This window comes from Dendronephthya gigantea, unplaced genomic scaffold (assembly GCF_004324835.1).
Source record: "Dendronephthya gigantea isolate DGI-Jeju-01 unplaced genomic scaffold, DenGig_1.0 000023F, whole genome shotgun sequence".
Taxonomy (NCBI): domain Eukaryota; kingdom Metazoa; phylum Cnidaria; class Anthozoa; order Malacalcyonacea; family Nephtheidae; genus Dendronephthya; species Dendronephthya gigantea.
In genome coordinates, this window is record NW_021163033.1 from 2141688 (window position 1) to 2160664 (window position 18977).

Here is an 18977-nt window from a genome sequence, read left to right on the forward strand (position 1 = left end):
AAATGTTATTTTCTTTTACAGGTAAAAGCTTCAGCGATAACCTTAGACGAAAGTTATATAACGGACTAAAACAACGATTCAAGAATTTTTAAAGGATAAGAGAGTTTACGATGTTGATAAATTGTCAGATAATGATGGTTCTCGTATCAAATGCTTCCTCGTTTAAAGCCTCTAATAGGAAAGTATCGATGATAAAGCTGATATGCTGCTTCAATGGTCTGTCAATACTTAAATTTTTTAGTTAGGATATAGAAGGTGAGCATAATTTCGATTTCTTCAAATAAACTTTTAATTTAGTGAACAACAAGTGGATTTTTCACGTAAGCACGGGTTACATAAGGCGATAACTATAAACAGGTGAAATATATCTCCTTCGGTATTATAAGCAATAAATAGAACTTTGAATGATCATGAAAATAACATGTAGTTATGCCAAAGCACCCCAGCTGGGTTTTACATCGCAAGCATATTTTCAAAACAGTAGAAAGTACAAATCGCTTATACAACTACAAATCGCTTATATACAAAACAATATTTTTATCAAAGTGAATTATCGAATACCCTAGCGAACAATCGCTAAACAATGTGAGCTAGCGTTATCATTCTGTATATGTAAAATACTGAACTAGTTCAAGCAAAAATTTGAGGTATACAAGAAGTGACTATGTGAGCCGTTTAAAGACCCGATCGGAGCTTACATAAGTAATATATACGATATTTACCAAGCACTGTACCAGGTTTTTAAACGAAAGTCATGGTTTTTTAGCCCAATTGTACAACTCAATTTTGATTAGTGTCATTATCGATCGTCTGATTGATACACTTCTGTGCTAATAAAAAGCAAGAATCGAGAAGAATATTTGTTCAATTTTAACGTTCAACGCGGTGTTGCAATAAGACTCGCATGCAGGGCTAAAACAGTTGAACACGAATTTCGGTTGTCATTATCAGATCTTACCAAGTTTTTGAAAATTTGCCATTTTCAGATGAACTACTTGAAATTCTCCAAATAATCTGATCAATTTATCAGGTCGACAAACCTTCAGTGTCGACGACATCCAAAAGGCTATACAATACGAAGACATACGAAATAATACGGAAAGCGACGACAATGGATCATGGGCGCATGCGTATATCGTGTCGTACAAAACAGGGCGAAATTACTTTCCCAAACATGGCGGCGAAAAATGTTGTAAGTATTTCTTCGTTTAATGCGACTTTGTATGTTTAGATAGAACAATTTTTACTGCATTTGATGCAAAATCAGAAATATATCACTGCTATTTTTTGCCAAACCATTATATATACGTGAAAGAATCGAAAGAATTTCCACAAAATGTTCCCTATTCTGGAAATCCAGATTCACTGAAATTCCCAATTTCTCGGAAAGTTTTTTTTGTGAGATCCCGATCGTGCCATGCGACTTAGTAAAGAAAATCCATGACTATTAAAGTGTCGCGTTGTTTGCAAAGAATAACGGCTGTGCACTACAAGAGTAGTTTCTAAAAAAGACAGGCAAATTCTGAAATTAAAATAAAGCTACCTTGATTAACAATGTCTGAACTTAATTTTTTATTATGTTCAAGGTTATTTAGTTGGTGTGAAGTCAAGAGAAACAACAGTAAGAACCATACTGCCATATGAAAATTTCTAAAGCAGCAGCTGAGAAATAACCAGATCTAAAGCTCAAAGAGCAACAATTAGCAGGTATTGAAAGAATTAAAATGACCTCAGGCTTCACACTCTTGGCCTTTACACAACATAACCTAACAATACCCCCCCCCCCAAATAATAGCATATAATATAGCATTAGAAAGAGGGAATGTAGCCAACAAGACTGTTTTTCCATCACACAACCAAAATATTTACTGTCCTTCACAACTTACAGATGGACAAATATTACTTCCTTTGTTCTGAGGAACTTAACTTGCTCAACAAAAAACCAAGATGTTTTAGGTCTCAAAAACATAGAAAAAGATAATAAGTTCAACCACTAACACAAATTGGAATTCTCGTCCTTATTAATTTAATATCATCACATATACCCTTGCCTTTTTAGGGAGATACACAAGAACTATGGCTTCTAGTTCCAGTGACACACAAAGTAATCTCTCATCATCAGGTACTGCCATTTTTTTGTATAATGCCTGACGCCTTTACACACCCCTTGGTTCTACATCCATATATTGCTTCTAGACCATTTGTTCTTAGTTAAGGGAATAAAATTATGTGGGGTACATTACCGGGTAGCAACCATTCTATACCACCTCAAACCATTGCACAAAACCAGGTGTTCTTTTAGGTTATAACCACAAAATGATGGGATATTACAAAAAGAAAGGGAGGCCAACCATTAATATTCCATTTCATACAAACACTTACATTGTTTTTTTCAGGAGGGTACACCGTGCCTGTACCATTAATCATATTTGGGATTCAAGAAGGTACCAATCTTCCAACAGGTAACACCAACACATCCTTTCTACAATTTTATGTTGACATCACACTCTTTTTCCTGAAGGCATATTTCCCTGAAAGCATATTCGGCTTCTAGCGACACACAAGATAGGAATATACCGTAGTATGCATAAGACCATACTTCAATTTTGTTTTGGCCATACCTTGTAACATTATCCAACAAACAGCATAATTAATCCTCATCAACGTATAAACTTATCCCGAGATCCACGAAGATTCACCAATCCACGTTTCTAGGAAGCATATACTCTCAACCACACATAGCAATCCAACCACTAGTTGATACTAGAGGTTTATTTCAAAGAAAAAAAGGCCCGAAACAACCACCTATACTTTAATTGTTTAAGGCGTGCCAGACACCATTGACAAAGAGCTACGGCCCTCAAGAGGACGTATGCCCACCCAAGAGAGTAAAAAAACTCCTCCAAACATTAAAGACGGTGAAAGAGATCCGATAGCTTTATAAATAATTTTGAATTGTGTCAATATCGATATATGCTCTGATAGAGTAATCATAAAGTAATCTTAAAATAATATAATTCTTAAGACACGTAGGGTAAAGGTTTTATTAGTGAGATACAAATTAGGTTTATAGTTTTGAATTATAATTTTAAGAGTTACTTTTAGTGACAATGTTTTTTTTCATGGGATTGAGTATATTTAGCCCCCTAGTCCGTGAAAGAAAGACGCCATATATATGAAAAATAGATCTAGGTATTGCTAATGCCAAATAATACTCAGAGGTTTTGTTGATGTAAAAATACATCATGCATTACATATCGTCAATTGATATTTGGGATACGTTGATTAAATGTGATATTCCTCTGTTCCTGATAATGCATGAATGCCATGAATCCAGTTTTATGCACCTTAGCAAGCGAGCTTTATTGAGCTTTATAATGGAGAAAAGATGTGTAAACCGTCGCTGCTCATAGAATTAAAGAGTCAAAATTTAAAATATCTAAAGAAGATTGGAAATTTTGACACCAGAGGAATGAACATTTCTGGTTATTCGGTCCAGTTTACACTGTGAAAGGTTAATATATTGCATGGGTAAATCTAACATTTTGATGAGATACACGTTGCTAGAAATTTCTAAGGGAACTAAAGGATTTTTTATGTAGAATCACTCTGATATTTGGAAACACACAAGTTATCGCACCTGTTCACATAGAGTTCACTGGATTTTGACAGATACGCGTGGGCTCAACGCAGTGTCAGGAAAGGCAGTTATAATAAGCGACCCGTTAACCTAAGTCTGCATAGTGATGTTATCTGAAACATCGCTTAGCTGAAATGCGCGCGCAGCGCAAATAAGGAAATTGAAGGAATGGCGCTCTAGTGACAATTTCTAGCAATTTATATGTACTCACATATATCGCACCTACGCCACATGCCAATTGAAATCTGAAAGATGTTCCAGTTGCTTGCTTTTCTCATCTTGTTTTGTATGAAATTAGTGAATACTTCGCTGACATTGCTGGCTCCAGCTCGTCTATAGACATTTTCGACCTACATGTTGCTACACAATGGAATAATTGATTGAATTTAAACTGATATATCACTTATACAATGTCTTAACAAAAAAATATTTTCAGCAAAACAACCGCCAGCAACCGTCAACAAAAAAGACCCTTCTTTTCGACCATTCTTCGCGTTCGATGTTCCCAAAAAAAAAATATATTAATAACCTTAATATTAATAATTATATATCAAGCCTGTTTAGTTTAAACGGTGGTTAAGTTCAAAATAGAAAGCAAGTCTATCGTTTATTCAAGAAGGAAACTAAATGTTTTTAACCTTAATACAAAGAGAATGTTTACAACAACATATGCATAATATTCAAGTTGACTCATTCAAGAGAGATGTAAGAGTGTTATTTAATTTTGACTTATGCACTGTTTAAGCTAAACGGGCTTGACACAACCAGCCCCTGCTCATTTAAATTTCAAACCTGCTAGCCAATAGAAAAGCAAGATCATGCTCGTACAACAAAAAACAGAGTCATGCAGTATAATATAAAAGCATAGTTGAGAATGTTGTTTTCACAGACTGAATTCATTTTACCCTTGAAGGAGTTAAAAGAAAGACGCCATAAAAAATTACCATATGAAAGATATTGGGAATTGCTAAATGTCAAATACAATGTAATGCAATTATTTAGAAGTTTTGTTTATATCAAAATACATTATGCGTTATGTGTCAATGAATCTTTGGCCACGTCGATAAATGTGAAAGTGAAGGGTTCCTGATATATTTGAATGCCGTGAATCCACATGTGCCGCACCAGGGAGAACGAGCTTTATTCAGCTTTATAATAGTGGAGAAAAGATGTGTAAATCGTCGTTACTCATACAATTGAAGCAACGCGAAATTTACAGTATTTAAATGAAAGACCGGCGATTTTGACACCAAAAGAATAAACATTTCACGTAATCAAAACATAGGCTGCGTTCAATCAACTTGCTATCAATCAAAGTCGAAATATTGCAGGGTAAAATCCAATATTTTGACTACGATCTATACGTTGTTGGAATCTTTACGGTAACTAAGCAGTTATTATGTAGAATTCGGCATTCTGATACTTCAAGCAATATATTCTGGAAAATTCTAAGATGCTCACAGAAACCTCGCCAATGTAATAATTTTCGAGTATGTCATGCAGCAAGGCCTGGAACAAGACGACTACAAGGCGACTCGATCTTTTTTTAGTAAAGTTATAATATAACGGCAGTAATAACATTAAAAAAAGCTATGTTATGTTATGCGTGCATAGCTAGGCGCCGAATGTAAGTTTACAAGCAGAACTTAAACTACAAGTTAAGGCATACTTTCATACAAGATTTCTGATATATTCTGTATGACACGTTTCGTACAATAAATAAACTATATAGCATATGTTTGGATTTCGAAAACTGGTTATAGGCAGGTAGTTTTGTCTCAAAATTTCTATAAATATTTAAATTATATAACTTGGATATTTATATGCACAACAGCTATAGAATTATGTATGGATAAAGTATATAATTTATCCAGTCCATTATATCGACAATAATTGAATTACCGCTGCAACATGGCGCATCCACGTTTTCCTTTTTATGTTCAAGCAAACTTTTGGTGTCTGTATAATGCTGAAGCTATACTGGTACGAAATGGAATCGAATGTTAGGAAATATAAATGGAATCGAATGCTAGGATGAATCTAAAAGCTACCTTAATTTTTATTAAAATACATTATGATAGCTTTGAAAGTATATTCAAATTAATGATGACATAAAGTGTTTTTTTAACGATGTGATGAAATGTTTTTTCTCTTTGGTAGACTTGTATTGGTTGACTTGCAGAGAGAGCGTCTGAAACATCAACGAAATGCATGTCAAGGAAATGCCGAATGCCAAACGAAATGCATCTCAAAAAACATGAAATACCTGATGGCGGGAAAGCTTAAACGACGGAAATCATAATACATGCACGTGGGCGCATACGGCGCATGTCACCTATAGCTAGTATATTTCTTCGAAGATTTGGATTTGAATTTTAACTTGTCACGTAAGGATATTTTATACGTATTTAAAGCATGTTTTAGATTTTAGTATTGTTATTACGTTACTTAAAGCACAGTAGTGTAATAGAAAGACAATGTCTAGCGATATATTTTCGAAATTACCGTCTGTATTGTAAAAGCACACTGACTCTAAAATATCAATGGCGTTGTAACATCCTATGGCGTTATTTCCACTCGAATAAGAGCTTCCTTTTCAATGATTTACCTGAAACTTTCGATTGATTAAGAAAGGTTTTTTCACATTTCACACGAGCATTTCGAATGCAGGCGATCAAAACTTTGTATAGAAAAGAAGAGAGAAATTAAAGCAATGTCTTTAGGTTTTGTGGAATTTTTAGCTGAAGTACTTCACCCCACAGCACGTTGGGCAATATATCAAACAAAAGCTGTTAGTTAAAAAACGTTTGATAGCTATAGTGTAGAAATTTCAAGCTGTAAAGAAGCTATAAGAAAACGTACTATTCCAAAACCACTCGCCTGTACATATAGCAACTTTGTTAAACAAATATGTTATAGCGAGACCAAGTACATCGACGAGGGCTTACACTAACATATCTCGCTACAGCGAGGCATATATACAAAGTAAAACTATTTGCACAAAGTTATGTATAGTAGAAATACGTACTCCATACATAATCTAGTTTAAGTAATTATATAATTGTTTACTTTGTTTGGTGATATGTTGCCTGCATGCTTGCTTGAGTAATTGCATGGTTATACTTGCTTTAGTACTGATTATTCACTTGCTAAAGCAATGCCTATATTTTTTGGGCACAAGCATGCATACAATATGAGCATTAGTCACTCACTTGCCTGCCCATGCAATGGCCAATTTGTACTCTTGCTTAATTATTAAAACTGAGTTGTGTGCTGAAATCATAGGTTATTAAGTTACTATATTCGTTTTGCAATTGCTTTAACAGAACAAGGAATTACTTACTTTAGTAACTGAGTAATAACCACCTTCTTTGCACAAGCATACTGTACCATATACGTGTTTTGGTTAATCATTTATATATAGTTGCCAATTTATAAATGCCCATTCAACTCATTTTTAGGGTACTTATCTAATGCTTACTTACTTGCTTAAAGTAACTTAAATTTCTTTGGAATGGAACTGCTGATTAATTTTCCTATATATAGGTATTTGCTTACATGTTTCCTAAAACATTTTCTTAGTGATACTTCACATGTATTTGCCTAAGACAAGAAGTTAATGCCTCACTTGAGTAACTGAACAATAATTACTTCCAAGTTAAAGCTTGGACACCTCATTAGGTATTAATGAACTTACCTATAAGTATAGTTGCTTAATTTAACTGTAATTAACTATAAACTAATTTTATTTCTCAATTTATCGGGAATTATCTTTCCTTCTGGTGAAATACTTCCCATAATTAACCTCGCTTTAAATACACATATGCATCACATCGTTCGAATATTCCAAATATTTTTAGGTATTTTCCTCAATGCTTAAAATGACACTATATTTTTAAAACTCAGATCTAAACTACAACTCATATATCATTTCTCGAGTAAGCATCAAAACATGGTTCGTTTTTGACATATGAAGCATGAGATTTCTTACGTTATACAGGGTGTCTCAAAAAAAGTGCAACACTTAAATATGCAAGAACATTAATACAGCTCTAAAGCGCAATAGATAAGCACATCTGGGAATTGAAAATGGCTCTTAATCCTTCATTTAAAATGCTAAAAGTTATTTTAGCCGAACTATATGGTTCAAACCCGAAAAATATTAATATTCTTGCATATTTAAGTGGTTGCGTTTTTTTGACACACCCTGTATGCATGTGATCAATTTGAGTTATGCTATTTGAGCAAAAAGATTCAGGTACGTTTTTCGGGTAAAAATAACGATATCATTTCTTTGCTTTCTATAGAATTTAAAGATGGAAACCATTGGTGTTTTAGCATCTGAGGAGAATACAAAATCTTCAAAGATTTTGCCATTATTTGGCATTTTGTCATGGTTAGATAATGTAGAAGGAAACCATTGCTCTATCTGTCTGGAAAAGAACACGAAGAAACAGCAAAGGGCGATAAAAATGCCGTGTTGTAATCATTTTCATCACTGTGCGTGTTTCCGAGAATGGCTCAGGACATCCACTGACAGCAGAAACATCACGTGTCCGATCTGCAGAGCAACATACGATGAAACCATGTTCTGTTTCCTCTGCCTCAAACCAAAGAGGGCGGGGGAACACTTCGTGGTAACAAGTTGCTGTGGTTCTCTATTACACAAATCATGCGTACACGAGTTACGCATTATGATTAGCTGTATTAAAGAAAACGTAGCAATGGAGTGCGGGGCAGCGGCCGCGTGTGATCAACTTTGGCTGAAGTTATAAAGAATTTGAAAAAGATAGGTTCGTATGGCGTACGTGTGTCCACATATAAGTGCTGACATATTTTTCACTGCAGCATCACTGTTTTTTGTCATATCTGATATTAGCTTGCAGGAGTAGTACTGAACACATGAACCATATAAAACAGGTGACAAAATAGGAATCATATGATCTTAACGGCTTTCAATGCAATTTGAGTCGTATATACTCAACAAAAATTTTTCAGCCTGCAGTTTACGACACAACCCCCCCCCTTCTGTGTTGAATAAAATAAATACTCCTGGGTAGTCGTATATTCAAGTGACCGTTGCATTAAATATTATACTCAAAATAGACATGTCAGACTTTAACTACCAATTCGTAATAATAAGATTGGGCATTACATGATAATTTAATAAGAAACCTAAGAAACTTCCCTCCCAATTAAAAGGTGACCATTACCAGTGGCAGGAATAAGAACAATATAAAACAAAGTTTCGATATACATCTCTCCGAAGAATGTTTCAAACAATGTAAGGACTAATTATTTCTAAAAGCTAGCAGATAGGTATTAGGCTACTTAGGCTCAAAGAATTTTAACTACCCTACATGCGAATAAATATACATCACTGCATAATTATAGTGATGTTATACACCTAACATCCTTTTGCATTATAATAATTTCAACGACTAAACTCAGTCCAATTCCCTAAAATAACCCCGAAAACCAATTCGCCAAAGTAATGTTTTTTTTTACACTTTTAGTTGTTATGAGTGAAACGATTAAATAGAATAAAAACTGCGTTGTTCTCGCTGACCAACAAGAACGCCCGTCCTGAAGGTGGCGAATATAGTTATGTACCAGCGACGTAAAGAAACGCGACAGACAGATACTTGGTCATTGGATACATGTATATTACCACGACGTGTCCGGAAAACTGCCGGGGACGAAAGGTACAAAAACACGTGGACAAGACCAATAATCTAAATAGCATTTTAGCTAAAATCTTGACGACTTTTAGTAAATATGTGAACTACAAATACGTGAACATGTGAACTAAATATGTGAATTTTCTGATCCAATTGACTTTTGAGGTATGGAATGTAATTTGTTATTGATAAAGAAGTACAGCATTGGTTTTAGTGGCATTGCTACTTATATACATTGCAAATCAACAGGCTATAAAACATCCATCAGAAGTGAATTGGATCTGACAAAATTTGCCTTTATTTTTGTATTCAAATCGGTCATTGTTGACTGCACACACATAGAATTTTTCTAATGCTAAAACAGCTTATTTTGATATTGCCCAGAAGATTTATAAGTAATTAATTAAAATGCAGCGTTTCCTCAAGGGCGGCGTATATTGCCAACTTTGTACCAACAACTGTGAATTTATTTTGTAATTGCCAAATTTAACCAATACAATCGACCTCAAGAAAAACGAGCATAAAAGTTACACATGCATGCCATTTAAATCTATAAGAAAATACACGAGAATTGAACAGTCTATTGGCACTGAGCGCCGGGCGAGGGTTCTAATTCCGTTTTGTAGTTCGCAACGAAGTCGCGAGTTCAAATCGAACTTCGGAATTTCAAGTCGAACTTTGCGGGAAATTTGACTAAATGGCTATAAAATGGCCACAAATAGGAAATAGCAATTTCAATGCAGCAAAGAAATATTATTGTAAGGCTTTGCCCTGGTATTTTATAGTGGCCATTTTATAGCGATTTATTCCAATTGCCCGCAAAGTTCTCTTTGAACTTCGGAACTTCGTTGCGAATTACAAAACGGAAGTGAGAACTTCCCCGCCCACTTGACAGCTTCCAAACATAGTTTGCAATTGGAGCGTCAAACGTTTTCTGAAATCAACTATAAATGTAATATCAAAATTAAGTTAGCCATTTCTACATTAAATGGGGTTTCTTCTGGTTTGACAGCTTTTATCGCTTTTACTTTATCATTTCATATATGAAATCTGTAATGTTGAGTTAATAAATAACTGGAGTAATTAGAATAAGGCGGGAAAAGAAAGAACAACACGGACGCGTATGTGTGAGTAACGTAAGATAATCCAGAAGATTTTGGGTACATGATTTAATATTAAAGATACAACTTTACAAAATCAAACATGTGAAGTTTTTTTGGGACACCCGGTGAAATAATCTAATATATTGCACAATATATTAAACAATGGTCACTTCAAATGCAGAGAAAAAGACAAATTTACACCCAGGCAGGCGCTTAACGATGGCAGTTTAACATATTTAATATATTAAGTTGTAGACATTTGATTTACACCATGGCTCTAATGCATTTGTACTGAAGTTTAATAAATCATCAATGAAAAAATTTGCATGGAAACACTGCATTTCACTAAATCCATATTTCACTTGGGATATGTAAATATTACTCATACAATACAAATATTAACATTGAGAGAAATTAAAATTGACTTACTACAAGCGTTCATAAAAAAGAATTTCAGTTTGATTATCTTGAAATCGAAATTACCGTAATTATTCGAATAAACGCCGCGGCGTTTATAAAATTTTTAGCAATTAAGATGCGGCGTTTATTCGAGGGCGGCGTTTATTCAAGGGAGGCGTTTATTGCAAACTCGTAACAACTCTGAATTTCAGTGTGTAATTTAAACGCCAATTTAACCAATACAATCAATCCCCAAAAAAACTAAGTATAAAAGTTATGTGTCTTTTCTATTTATATAATTATATAGGAAAATTGAACTGTGGTTATAAATAAATGCTTCGAATAAACGCCGCAATGACAAAAAGGTTGCGGCGTTTATTTGAGGGCGGCGTTTAATGATATTTTTGCTTGTCCATGCGGCGTTAATTCAAGGGCGGCGTCTATTCGAGGGAGGCGTTTATTCGAGTAATTACGGTATACGAGCAACATGAAACTTAATCCGCATTCGCACATGGAAATGTGACGCTTAATCCCTACATGACGTAGGTAAAATATTAGCCACTTCACTCAGTAAATATCCCTCGCGTGATGTACTTATGGCCACGCAATAGTATCGCATATACAAGTCTGTGCAAGTGTATACAGTTTAGGTCAAGTATATATCACAAATCAGCGCTCAAAATGGCGTTCATATTTCAAGCAAGATATCTACTTTACATTTTCGTGGCATCGTTCATGGTCTCTCGCTCAGAGGCGATACCGAAAGGTGTAAACGGCGGTGTCTATTGTCTAGGCTGTACGGCAATCGTCAGTTTAAACCAACAACTATCAGAGTACCACAACATAAGTTTCGAAGAGTCGTTTAAGCGACTTTGCTCGTATTTACCACAACCATTAACCGACGGCTGTTTCATACTCGGTAAAGTGTTTATGCACCGGGTTCTAGTTCTACCGTATCAATTTTCCTCTCCCGATGTTATTTGTCATAAAATCAATATATGTTACACAGAGAAAGGTCAACCAGAGTGCAAGGCATATCCGCATTTCCCAAAACATCCGTCTACTCCAAGTCTCAAAAGTGCCAAAAGATTCGCGAATGAGAAACTGCCTTCAAACTCGGTAGAAGCAGAAGGAATCGGCGAAGACTTCGGGCTCGGTTTTGACATTTGTACGTTGCCCGTGATCGACAGGATTTGTAAAATAGTTGAGCACGTATATCAACAAGAAAAACCGGAATTCGACTTCGACGGAGACGGCTTCAGTTCGTATCTCACGTTGCGGGGTTCTGTCTGGCGCGGCAAGGATTGTAACGATTTTTTGGGCACGCATTATCCGGGAAAAAAACCGATTTACGACGATGTGCTTTTCGATTCGAATTGCAACGGGATACACGGGATCAATCTGCTGCAATTACGTACATGGGAGGATATATTGTGTTCGAAAAGTTCCCCCCAGGGGACGATCGCGCTGGGGGATTCCGTGACCGCCCACTTTCGCATTCCCCCTGAATGGCTGACAGCGACGGAAATCACGCAACACATTTTTAGGGATTTGTGGTTTGTTCTCACAAACGAATTTGATTGGCCAATATGTTCAGCTTTCACAGGTTATTACAAGCAATCCGATTGGCCGCACATCATCTCCGGGCCAATAGATTCGGTTTATAAACACATCGTGGAACGCAATCTTTGCAACCACAGAGATTATCAAAATATTGGGAAGAACGGCGCAGACTCGTTTACGATGAATGACGAACTCGTCGGGGCTATGGCACGTGACCAGAAAGCGGACAGACCAGCGTTAGTTTTCTACTCGCTGGTCGGCAACGATGTTTGTCACAGCGACCCGACGGGCGGAGGTATGACAACGGTTGAACAGATGAGAGCAAACGCGTTGAAAACCATGTCAAGTTTAGATAAGATCCTCCCTAACGGCAGCCATGTTGCCATGATAGGTTTGGCGGACGGACGAGTATTATACGACACGATGCATAACCGTACACACCCGATTGGAAAATTACGAAACGACGTCACGTACGCTAGATTGTACGATTTCCTCAACTGCCTGCAAATCTCCCCGTGCGCAGGTTGGCTCAACAGCAACGAGACCATACGAAATGCAACGTCCAAGCGCGCAAGAGAACTGAGCGCAGTTTTACAGGATATCGCGAAGACGGAAAAATATGAAAATTTCGACTTGGCGTTCATTCCAAACTTCTTCGAGGAAGCTATCAGGATGTGGAAGTCAATGGGAAAAGATCACGAAACCTGGCAGCTTATCGAACCAGTCGATGGCTTCCATCCCGACCAAAACGCCCTGGCACTAGCGGCCAAAGTACTCGTGAATGTGATGGAAACGGAAGTACCACATTTCCTGGGTGATGTCAATCCACACAATGAAATGATTAAGAAGTTGTTTGGTGATCAAGGTGGCTACAAGTAAATAAACATCAAGTATTACGAGAATCCGAACCGTTGATGAAAATTAACAGTAATAAAATAAAAATGTGCAAGTTTAAATGTTTAAACTGTTGGGTTCAATTTACAATTTACACTAAGTGCAAAAATTGTGAGCAGTACTAAAAAAACTACATGTCACGGAAGAACTTAAGAACCAGCCTGCCGCAACAAAACTCTATCGGCTCAGTTTAGGCCATTCAACATTCATCTGAGGAGAACCCCACATATATTTTGGGAAAAAATTATCATTACACGAAAGACGCTCGCATGCGGTTAGCCGGCCCCTTTTTCCGCACCGATATTGGCACTGTTACTATTTCGAAACCTTTAGTCACGCAAAGTTGTATATTAATTCCTGAGTGGAAACATAAATTAATGTTCGACATATAATATTTGAGAAAGCCGTTTGATACATGGAAAACTTTACAGTAAGGTCTTTCGTTCGCGTCGGATGCAATAGACTTTTTTAATAAGTTTGATTGGCTCGATAGTTTTGTGGAGCCAATCAAATTTCGTGTAACATCGGACTTTCCGCGTTTGACGTCATTATAAGAAAGGTTTATTCAAATTATCGATAATGAGGGATGATAAACTAATGAATAAGCCTCATTATTACCTCATTATCTATTGTTGGATCGAATTTCATGCGAGGAAAATGCGCTGTATAAAAGGGAGTGTGAATATTCGAGCTAATTTTCATCTATTCACAAGCGATCGTATTGCAAGATAAAATAGATTATAAAGAAGCCATACTGCATATTCATACAAACAGGTAATAGCTACCATGCACAATTTGAGAAACGATTTACATCATTGCTGTAGCAAGGCATGTTTAAACATTATATGTTGGACATTGATAATAGGTAAATTAGAATTCGATCTGGCGTCTGCCAAATCTCCGCCTATTAATCAAAAAAAGATAATTGCGCTGCGTCATCGCGACATTACGTTCGTATTTAGGTTAAAAACGCTTGCACTGGCCGATATCGTTAATCGAAACCAGACTAAGAGCATTTCTGGAGAAACATACGTGATTGCTTGATGTGGCTGAAAAAGCATTTTGCTCTAATTCGGTATCACACAAATCTTTAAATGTAATTGTGTCACACAGATTTTTAAAGCTACGGTCGATACCACATTACACTGAAACCTGATTCAAAATTATTTTCCGCAGGATTGCCTAGCTGGCTGAAGAAGCGCGTCGCTCGCACCTTATTCTATTTCTGTTCCCGTTTCATACAAATGACACGACATCAAATCAAGCTACTGTTGATTCGAATTCACCGAAATCCGATTAAGATTACCGGAAAAACATATATGATAACACTGCTTATAGGTGACTGGTTAATTTCGTCTAAACAAATATGATATCAAATCTAAAAGTTTAGATTTGAAGCATTTTATACGTATAGCACCATCGCCCACCAACCTCCGAGTATATTAATCCCTGCAAATAACAACTCAAATTCACGTTACCTGATCCATCATCGATGTGTCCTTGGGCCAGAAGTTCCTAGAAATCTCGTGGATGTATTTGTCCTTACGTTGCTTCCAGGCTTCTTTCTTCCTTGTTTTGTTTGCGGTTTCATGGCGTCAGATTTCCCCTTGAACACTCTGTTTGTATCGAGGTGATTCACGAGCTGATCTTCTTGTTTAGATTTTGAACTTGCTTCTCCGGATTCGCTGGTTTGTTCTTCACCACAGTCCTCAACTCTGTTTGGTGCATACAAGTTGAACCATTGCTATATCGGAATTTTGAATACTTTTAGAATCACGAAGGTGATTATAGAAAATTTAGCTACTGATTAGTTGAACGACGTCGGGTTATTATACGATAATTTCGTGTTTCCACGCATAGAATTCTGTGATATCACATACGCATTAATCTATAGCTAGCCAATGCTATGTATGTTTGACAATTTTTTAAAAATAAACGAGCTCGTCGAGCTGAACTAGCTTGTCCGGGTACTATTCCGGTGGATGGAATGCACAAAATAGGTCCTACAGTATATCCCCTAACTGTGCCAAGGCTGAATACCGGAGGCAATTAGCAATTTCCCAATCGAGCAGGGTACTGGGTCTAGTCGCGCACCGCAAAGCATCCATGGACTGTTTGGAGGGACAAATGATTTCAGACTTATATTTCCTGTCCCCCCCAAAGAGTCCATAGATGCTTTGCGGTTCGCGACTAGACCCAGTACCCTTTTCGATTGGGAAATGGCTAATACAGTTACTGCAGACCATAAGTGTAAAAATTACAGAATAATGCTGTAATGGTCAACTGCACTGGGCTACACGGAACTGGGGCCAGTTGTATGAAAGCCGGTTAGCGCTATTCATCGGATAGTGATTTTTTCAATCGCTCAAAATTGCCCGTTGTTTGCTAACCTGGATAAACACTTCAAATTGATAAATTTGGATTCGCCATCCAGACTACGTACAACCGGCCTCGGACTAATGTATACACTGTACGCATGTTACGATACCGAGTAAACGTGTGTAAAGACTAAAGTTGCCGCTTACCAAAGTCTCCGGACTAAGCCCTGTTGGCGTGAAACGGTATTGCCACAGAGGTAACCCAAGATGAACAATCAACATCCGGAAATAACTTTGAAACGACGATGAGAGATATGTCCATCGCAATGAACGGTCGAGCAACCAGACTTCGGGACTGGAATTGGTAAAACCGGCTGAAAAAATCGAGAGAAAATACATCAATTGTAAAACTACTGAGATTCCAAAACGAAACTTTTTGAGCAATAATAAAGCAATGTTTCAGACAGGCAGGCTTAGAATACATTCTCAATCTCTCCATCAAATTTACAAGTGTCTTGTGAAATTGGACTATAAGTGAAACTGCCATATTTGACTTACTATAGCCTGCCATTTGTGTTTCTAATATGGTGGTTTAAAACAGCAGCAAAGTTACTGCGCATTAAAGTGCTTTGCATCCATAAATACATCAGTTTCAGGTTCAAATTAATAGTATATTTACTGTCCAAGGGTACATTATTATACATACTGTACACTTGTGTCTTTTACTACCACTACCCATGCACCCTCTAAAACTAGTGTTAAACATCCGCACTGGGAAACAAATCTTGATACCGGTAACCTTAACCACATCACATGCATGTATTATACAGTAGGACATGCAATGACTGGCCTCTATGACCCCCACAACAGATATGGGATCCTGGAGTCACTCTTAGAGTGTAACTGAAATTTTGATCTGACATGTTATTAGCAACATTCTATTTATATGAAAAGCATATTAAAACTATGCAGTACATACCTGACACTATGTCCTTATAAACTAAACAAACTTTAGCAAAACCAAGGCAGGAATCCAGCTCAAAACATTTATTTCTCTCATCAAAATGTGGCTTGAAATGACCTTAAAAGAATGTGAAAATGTATATAAGGAAAACGAATATAAATAGAAAACAAAGAAATACTAAACCTTAATTTACCAGACACTGTACACATTACCACAACGTTGTAAAGCATTTTGATTTTTGAATGGTGTAGTATGTACAGGCTGATTTTTTCGTGATGAATACATTACAGAGGCATATGGTTTCAAGTGAACAGGGGGGTTATCCCATCCTCTAGCCCATCTGCTTTCTATGTTTGTTTACCAATGCTTTAGCGCAAAGTAAACCACAAGTGAGTGTGTTTATATTGTTTTCTTTATACAACTCTAACCACACCTTGTGAATCTTCCTCATCAGATAAGTCATCAATATCTAACAGTGTTGGCTTATCATCAGAAACCACAATTGACTGGTTGATAGGAGTTAGATTTGATATTGAATTTATCTCCATGTTACCAGTTGGCAATGTTGAACCTGAATGTTTGCAAGAGAAAGCATTAAAAAGTTGGCCACAGTTTTAAAGGCGAATTAGTTGTCTGGAATACGTTTTTAAGCTAGCGTATGACATCACCATACATACATCCAACAATAATTTAGCCACAGTATTGTTGGTTTGGTTAATCAATCATCACTATTGTCTGCTGGTTTTATGAATAAATGACATTATAAGTACAAAGAAACCTTCCTTACCATCAAATTTAATGGACCATTGGATTGAAATACCATCTGTTGTCATATAAAAATCTTTTAGATCTTTTGGTAATGCACACATATTTTTCTGCAAAGCAATGAACAGTATTAACTACTTTTAACAAACCATACCATGTTATGTTGTAATTGTCATTCCAATAAATTAAAGTCCAAATGCAACATTTTCTTCTTTTACTGATGGAAAACTCTAATTTCTAGACAGTCTACATAATTTAAGTGTTTTGAAAACTTGTGAGCAATTCACTTGCCTATATTTTTCTGGAAATTTACAGTGAGAGTTTGTCAGATATTTTCAAAAACTACTTTATACTACTTGAAAATTTTTCAGAACACTTCTATTGCCACAACTGTTAACATATGCATTAGGGTAAAAACCACATAACAAGAAATTCCATTGCATCAATGGACCTTAACATGCAACATTTATGACTTATATTGCATCAAGAAGTTTATTAGGTCGAAACTGTGCAACATAAAGTATAAACCATATCACTAGCCAAAAAAAAATTGTATTAGATTTTGTTCAAGGCCAACCTGTTCCCAGGAATAGATAAAGCTTTTATCAGCAGGTTTCTTGTCAAAAAATCGAACATCACACACACCAGGCTTGCTTTCTGACAACAAAAACAGAAAAAATATAATGCCTCAGTGAATTAGCTTTTTCGATTCAGTTTACCTTCTTTAATTAAGATGCTGTTACACTATGCAACTTTCCTTGAAACTTAATTGCAATGCAATTATAATTTTGAGGGATGTTAATTAGTAAAGAGTGTTCAGTTCAAAATGCTAAGAAGACGTTAGCAGGTGATAGGAAGGAAATGTTCGTTTTTGACAACCTTAGATGCTTCAGAAGTAGAATTACATTACAAGTTGCAAGGAAATCGCATAGTGTAACAGCACCTTTCTGCAGAGACTTGTTTTATTGACTTGATTTATATTGTAAAAGGTTAAAGAAATATTGTAAAATGTTATTTTTTTCTTGAAGATAAAATCAGGCCCCATCAAAGTTTCAAATGCTGAACATTTAAGCAGATCTACACCCAAATAATGCCCAGGCTCGCTTTACATCTCTATGCCCCTGATTAGAATTTAAAAGTATATATTTGGGCAGTGTGTTAACAATTATAATAGGGAAAAACCTAGAAAATTAACAGTTTCAAAGCTATAGACAAAAAAATAATATTCAAATACGACAAAAATAAAAGTCGATTAGGTGGCACAAACATTTTGATGAATGATGCAACGAAATGCTAGCATAAATATAAAATAATTCAGAAATATTGTGGCTATAAACAACAATCACATGTTAGATATACCTATTTTATACCTAAAGTTTTCACAACGCCAAGAGTCATTCTGTCCAACAAACCACGCACTTCATTACCGCGATTAGCCATTTTAGTATTAGAAACAATGATCAAGCATATGTACTAACTGCAGGAAGCTAGATCGCATTTTTTTAAGACATTTTGAAAAATACACCTTGAAAATGCAGTGATTGCTGTTGCCATGAGGGATGTTGTTTCCACTTTATTATCAATAATTTTCGTTGTTCGTGCGAAAAAATTTCGATATCAATAAAGCCAATAAGGCAATAACAATTTATT

The 18977-nt window shown here is 36.1% G+C and overlaps 1 protein-coding gene, 1 long non-coding RNA gene and 1 pseudogene across 3 annotated transcripts; 2 read left to right on the plus strand and 1 right to left on the minus strand.

Moving 5' to 3' along the window:
- Positions 1 to 42: 42 nt before the first annotated feature.
- Positions 43 to 3019, plus strand: LOC114522668. Its single transcript, XR_003686927.1, has 6 exons — positions 43 to 255; positions 987 to 1192; positions 1587 to 1707; positions 2060 to 2122; positions 2397 to 2462; positions 2826 to 3019. It is a non-coding gene; the product is annotated as an uncharacterized LOC114522668 (long non-coding RNA).
- A 2521-nt stretch (positions 3020 to 5540) lies between these two features.
- Positions 5541 to 18865, minus strand: LOC114522577 (tubulin polyglutamylase complex subunit 2-like). 2 transcript variants are annotated; one of them, XM_028543306.1, is made up of 8 exons: positions 18698 to 18865; positions 17905 to 17984; positions 17350 to 17437; positions 16996 to 17133; positions 16578 to 16679; positions 15806 to 15972; positions 14759 to 15024; positions 5541 to 5620 (listed from the first exon to the last, which is right to left on the minus strand). In XM_028543306.1, the coding sequence occupies exons 1-7, from the start codon at positions 18765 to 18767 to the stop codon at positions 14767 to 14769; spliced, it is 903 nt and encodes a 300-aa protein (XP_028399107.1). In that variant the 5' UTR covers positions 18768 to 18865; the 3' UTR covers positions 5541 to 5620; positions 14759 to 14766. The 2 variants fall into 2 exon arrangements, with proteins under 2 accessions (XP_028399107.1, XP_028399106.1); XM_028543305.1 differs by lacking the exon at positions 5541 to 5620 and adding an exon at positions 12739 to 13255.
- Positions 11419 to 13344, plus strand: LOC114522576 (annotated as a pseudogene).
- Positions 18866 to 18977: the final 112 nt, after the last annotated feature.

Bases quoted from the DNA above. Each gene is read 5' to 3' on its own strand.
- LOC114522577 (XM_028543306.1), bottom strand. From the start codon at position 18,767: ATGGCTAATCGCGGTAATGAAGTGCGTGGTTTGTTGGACAGAATGACT. The intron at 17,134-17,349 runs GTAAGGAAGGTT...GCAAACATTCAG, and splicing joins ATGGTCCATTAAATTTGATG to GTTCAACATTGCCAACTGGT. The intron at 15,973-16,577 runs GTATGTACTGCA...CGATTTTTTCAG, and splicing joins TTATAAGGACATAGTGTCAG to CCGGTTTTACCAATTCCAGT.